Here is a 6,000-nt window from a genome sequence, read left to right on the forward strand (position 1 = left end):
TATATATATGTACCAAGTTTGGTGAAGATATCTCATTTCGTTCACGAGTTATAGCATTTTTCGTAAAATAGGTCCTCGACTTTTAAATGTTTTTGGGCCCCATTACAAAAATGAGTGGACGTTTCAAAGATTTTTTTGATAATTATTAATAAGCCCTAGACAGAGAACATTTCGGCAGTAGTTTGGTTGCGATTGGGTGAAAAACCTACGACTAGTTCACCAAAGTAGGTTTTAAACCTAATTGCAAATAATTAAATAACAGTTTGATTGACAGAAATGATCCTAGAGACAAAGTTGTTCAGAATGATGAGATCTATCATGTGATATGAATGACTTATGTATTTGTGAATATCTAAGATGTTTTTTTTACAGTTAATTTCATGTACAGTTGAAATATTGTGTTTTTGATGGCTTTTCTGACTGTTATAGCGCCACCTATGGTCCGATCTTGATGAAACTTTTCTTGCTTGTTCACAGTCATGTGACACATGTTTTCACCAACTTTCGTAAAGTTTCAAGTTTTCGTTTAGGTTTTATAGGCTGTTGGGTATGTGTGGCCACACCTCTTTTTTGAAATTAGCCAATTATGGCTAACCAAAGGACAAAATTCAACATTTTTTCGATAACTATTGATCTAGAGAGTCCAGAGATTATTACTGCAGTGGTTTGATCGAAATTGAGTGAAAAACCAGAGACTAGTTCGCAAAAGTAGGTTTTAGACATATTTCTGAATAATTAATGAACGATTTGATTAACAGCTTTGGTCCAAGAGGAAAAGTTGTTCATTATGAGGAGATCTATCAGATGATATGCATTATGTGTGGATATGTAAAACACCACGTGATTACAGAGCCAAAAATCTCGTTAGCGCCAACTTGTGGCCGATTTCTTTCAAAATTCTTACAGACCTTTAGGGCCATGAGTCGAACATGCCCACCGAGTTTTGTTCCGATCGACCTCCGTTAACCTTGTCTAATTGGTGCTTGAAATGTTTTGGCCAATGGCGGCCATGTTTTTTGAGATACGTGAATGTCCTCATATACACTTGTGCCCCTTTGGACCAAGATGCTGCATACCAATTTTGAAGCCGATCGGACCAACGGTTGCCTAGTTATAACCATTTATATGTTTTTTCTGTCTTATAGCGCCCCTAAGTGGCAGAGCTTCGCAATTTTTTTTATTTGACCAAAGATTGAGCTCGTACATACTTGTACCGAGTTTGGTGAATATAGCTCATTCCGTTCCAGAGCTATACTTCCAACAACATTTGGCTAACGTTAGCATAGACGCTAATTGGAGTACTGTATCGCCCGAAAATCAAAATTGCAACTTTTTTTTGATAATTATTGATATTCAGTGTCCACAGAATATTTCTGCACTGGTTTGGTTCCGATCAGGCGAAAAACCTAGGACTAGTTCGCAAAAGTAGGTCTGGGATATAGGTCAATTTTAGGGCAAGAAGGAAGCGTCGCAGCTCAAAAATTTCGGACTCCACTTTTGTTCGGGCTAACCCAAGGATTGCAACGATGTAAAGTTTTTGAGTCTACGACACACGGTTTACGACTGTGGGCCAAAAATGTCTGAAATTTTAGGTTTTTGCGCTGTAGCGCCCCCGTTTGGCCGATTTGGCCGATTCTTTGTATCTGAGTAGCGAGCAAGACTACTACCTTCTGACCAAGTTTCAGCTCTCTAGCCCTTACGGTTTGGGCTGCACGATTCGTTTTAAGGCAGAATAATAATAATAATAATAATAAAAATCTTAACAAATACAATAGGGTTTCTGCACTACGTGCACGAACCCCTAATAATAAAAATCTTAACAAATACAATAGGGTTTCTGCACTACGTGCACGAACCCCTAATAATAATAAAAATCTTAACAAATACAATAGGGTTTCTGCACTACGTGCACGAACCCCTAAATATAAACAAGGACAGAACTTCGAGTTTGTGGTGAACTATCAATCCCTTTAAGACAATTTCCCACATGCTCAGTTGCAAATGCTGAGATTCAATCCTCCAGTGGTTTGTTTGTAGGCCTACACTGTTTGTCCTGCCCCAAAATCCTTTGCATTCCATAATCTTCACAAAGACAACTCAGTTTATCTGAATGCCTCTAAATAAACTGTCTTTCAGAATACAGCTATGACTATGTTCCTGATGATACTATGATGCTCAACAACACTGAAAGTGTTGCTATAGTGACAGACGGGCTTGATTTGTGGCTTCCTCAAGCAGTATTGTAACTCTTCTATAGCACTATTTGCCATTGTAAAAGAATGAAGTTGAACTGAGAAACCATTTAATTTCATTTCATGCCATAATTTATGCCTCTTTGGAGTGTTTAGCAAGGCTACAAGTGTTGCATGACCCTTAAATCAAACCTATGCACATGATGAGATCTCATACTAACTAAATTAATAAATATATCAAATAAAAAACAATAATGCAAAAATAATATTTAGTAAAGAAATTAATATGTAGGCAAATACACAAAAATAAGTCATACAATTCATTTCATTAAAAAAATATGATAAACAGCCTTTTGAGACAGCGGTTACAGAGTCATCCTCTGTGTTTTGCAACGGTGCATATCACACCCCACTTGAGAAGGATTTCTTCATCTGGCTCAACAGATTCATTACAAGTAAAACAAACATGAGAGCTGAAAACCGTGGCTAGTATTTTTCCTCAAAACTGCACAAAGACTTCTCTGATGTGTGAGTAAGAATTACACAGCATTATGAGAGCGTGCAAACTTGTTTAAAGGGGAACAGAATACTCAAAGACACTGGGTGTGCTTCTTTAAATGTTTCCACATGTTTATAAGGGATTTCCCAATAAAGTTAAAAGGAATAAGAACAATTCCAAGAGAGCTACATAAAATGCAAGACATATTGGGCCAATCTCACATGCTTTTTGTCATTCCACATAACCAACACCCTGTGGTCTGTTAGAACTGGGGCGTTTACTTACCTAAACCTCCTTGGCAAATATCTGTTCTTGTAGCCCCTCCAACAATAAACTCCGGACTGGAGGTCAGTTCCTGCAGAAATGGTAAACAGCATTGAAATGAAGATTTGTTCTATGTTGTTGCCTGTTTTCCATTTAAATATTTAAGGGATGAGTCATATGTTGGCATATATTGCTTTTGATGAAAATCACATTAACAAGAGTTTAATGCTTCATGACACAGTGAGAATACAGATAGATAGATAGATAGATAGATAGATAGATAGATAGATATAGAAGCATTTACTTACATGATGCATAACTTTGGCAAAACTGCATTTATGTTGCTTTGATAAGAACTCACCCCAGGTCTTTTCCACACGACACCTCTGGTTTTTGACGATCGTGGACCGAGTTCGTTGAAGCCCAGAGACTCGGGAGCGGCTGCGAAGGTTGGATCGCAGAACAGCTGCCCGCGGCTCAGACACTCGCTTCTCAGAGTCTCAAAGTTCTGGTTCAGGTACTTCACCGCATTGGCGTTCGTCCCAAAGCCGGCCGCCTCGGCTCTCTTCTTGGCGAGGGTGGATGCCACGCCGGACATTTTAAAACTTTTTTTTGCCCTGTGCTTCTTTGCAGCTGTAAAGTGTGACAGTGAAAAAATTCTACACTTAAGCCTTAACCCACTCCTCCTTCTAGGACAGGCGTGGTCCTAAGCCTGTAATTTTGGGGCCGTTCACACGCGCACAGAATGCATGCAACAGCTGGATGCAGCAGCACAGCGGAAAAGAAGCAGAGAGCACAGGAAGCGTTCTTGCATTCTGCTTGCACTTGTTTTTTTTTTTTGGTTTATACCTCAGATCGCCTTGATGGGGGGGAAAAGAACTTCAACTAGGTTTTCTGCTCCAGTTGGTCTTGGTCAAGCCGGTCTGTTGGGTGGTTTTACATGGGATTAGATCACTGCTTTTAGCTGGTCAGGCTGGTTTATGCTATTTCAACGGGGATTGTTAGTTTCTTGCCTTTCATAGAAACAGGGGCATACTTTGATATGTTTTCAAAAACATGTTATGGACATACACCGTTTTACCTTCAGTTCAGAATCGTTCACAAGCTGCAGTAAAGTTGTTTTGTTTCCAGCAGTGGGTTGTAAATATCCACCTCATCCAGAAATAAAGCATCCCGTATGTTTCAGACTGACAGTGCGTGACAGATTTGTCCGTAAACGCAACTGGTGCCATAGTGCGTGATTTAGTAAGGCCTTTCATTATTTTATTTTATTTTAATTTATTTGTTGACTTTATACATACATAGTTAATATGTACTTTATTATTATTTGTGTGTACCCTTGGCGCTTTTGTTCTGTATTTGTCCAAGCATTAATAAAAAAAAAAAACTGGTGCCATCGTGTGCCTCAGTATCGACTGTGGTGAAAATGGCCTTCAGAGAACTTTAATAGAGTAGCCTATTAACATTACTATATTGCTGGTGCAGTGTCTTATTGGTGTGCCGCTGCTGTATAGTGCAATGGGCTAAAAATACACTGCTATTCCTTTTGTGAACGTTAGCTTTAGGTTAATGGTTAAATTCTAAAACAATTTCAACTCGAATTAATATTTCATGTTCTCGTACTTATTTATTTATTTGGTGAGTCGCCGCGTAAGCCCAAAAATGTACAGTCAACCAGTCGTTTTCGCATCATCTTGCCTTCTATTAACATACATATTTGCATAGGTTATATCCTGCATATTCACAGTTCATCCAAACTATCCAGTTCATGATGGACTGCTGCTGCCCTCTTGTGTTTTGAGCACAACACATAAACGAGGAGTTGAAGACGTATTTTTGTGTGTGTGTGTGTGTGTGTGTAACAATTTCATAGTACATGTTATATTATTGTACTTAAAAAACAGCGAGAGGCTCACTCATAGAGGAAACATGGAGGCCTTCCTTCTGCAATAGTTTAAAGTTGTATAACAGTGATGCATAAAAATATAAATTAATAAAAATATAAATTATATACACACACACGTGTGTGTGTGTATGTATATATATACAGTCATGGCCTACAATATTGGCACCCTTGGTAAATATGATCAAAGAGGGCTGTGAAAATTAATATGCATTGTTAATCCTTTTGATATTTTATTTAAAATATTCACAAAAATCTAACATTGCATTGGATAATAAGAATTTAAAATGGGGGAAAATATCATTATGAAATAGACATTTTTTTTCTCTAATACACATTGACCACAATTAACGGCACCCTTTTATTCAATACTTTTTGAAACCTCCATTTGTCAGTTTAACAGCTCTAAATCTTCTCCTATAATGCCTGATGAGGTTAGAGAACACCTGACAAGAGATCAGAGACCATTCCTTCATCCAGAATCACTCCAGACCCTTTAGATTCCCAGCTCCATGACGGTGCTTCTCTTCAGTTCACCTCACTTATTTTCTACAGGGTTCAGGTCAGAGGACTGGAATGGCCAGCAGAAGCTTGGTTTTGTGCTCAGTGACCCATTTTTGTGTTGTTTTTGAGGTTTGTATTTGGATTATTGTCCAGTTATAAGAGCCAAACATGGAGTCAGTCACTTATAGATTTTTTATCTGTTGGTATTTGATAGAATCCATGATGCCATGTGTCTAAACAAGATGTCCAGGACCTCCAGCAGAAATATAGGCCCACAACATAAAAAATACAGCAGTATATTTCATTGTACACATGGGGTACTTTTCATCCCTGTGTTCACCAAACCCATCTTGAGTGTTTGCTGCTAAAAAGCTAATTTTTTAGTTTAATCTGACCATAGAAGCCAGTCCTATTTGAAGTTCCAGTCGTGTCTGATAACTGAATATGCTGGAGTTTGTTTTTGGATGAGCTTGGAGAATTTTTCTTGAAACCCTCCCAAACAACATGTGGTGATGTAGGTGCTGTTTGACTATTTTTTAAAGGTTTTCTGACCCTGAGACTCAACTATTTTCTGCAATTCTCCAGCTGTGGTCCTTGAAAAGTCTTTAGCCACTCAAACTCTCCTTCTCACCGTGCAT

At 38.3% G+C, this 6,000-nt stretch overlaps 1 protein-coding gene across 1 annotated transcript in view; it reads right to left on the reverse strand.

Annotated features, from left to right (window-relative positions):
- The window catches only part of capn2a (calpain 2, (m/II) large subunit a), a 49,530-nt gene extending 45,852 nt beyond the window's left edge, over nt 1–3,678 (reverse strand). The window contains exons 1-2 of the mRNA XM_079440626.1: nt 3,317–3,678; nt 2,977–3,046 (exon numbers count right to left, since the gene is read on the reverse strand). Coding sequence (XP_079296752.1) covers nt 2,977–3,046; nt 3,317–3,553 — 307 coding nt within the window. The 5' untranslated portion in view covers nt 3,554–3,678. The remainder of the gene's footprint in view (nt 1–2,976; nt 3,047–3,316) is intronic.
- Nucleotides 3,679–6,000: the final 2,322 nt, after the last annotated feature.

The sequence above is a fragment of the Barbus barbus genome (assembly GCF_936440315.1).
Source record: "Barbus barbus genome assembly, chromosome: 18".
Classification (NCBI taxonomy): Eukaryota; Metazoa; Chordata; class Actinopteri; order Cypriniformes; family Cyprinidae; genus Barbus; species Barbus barbus.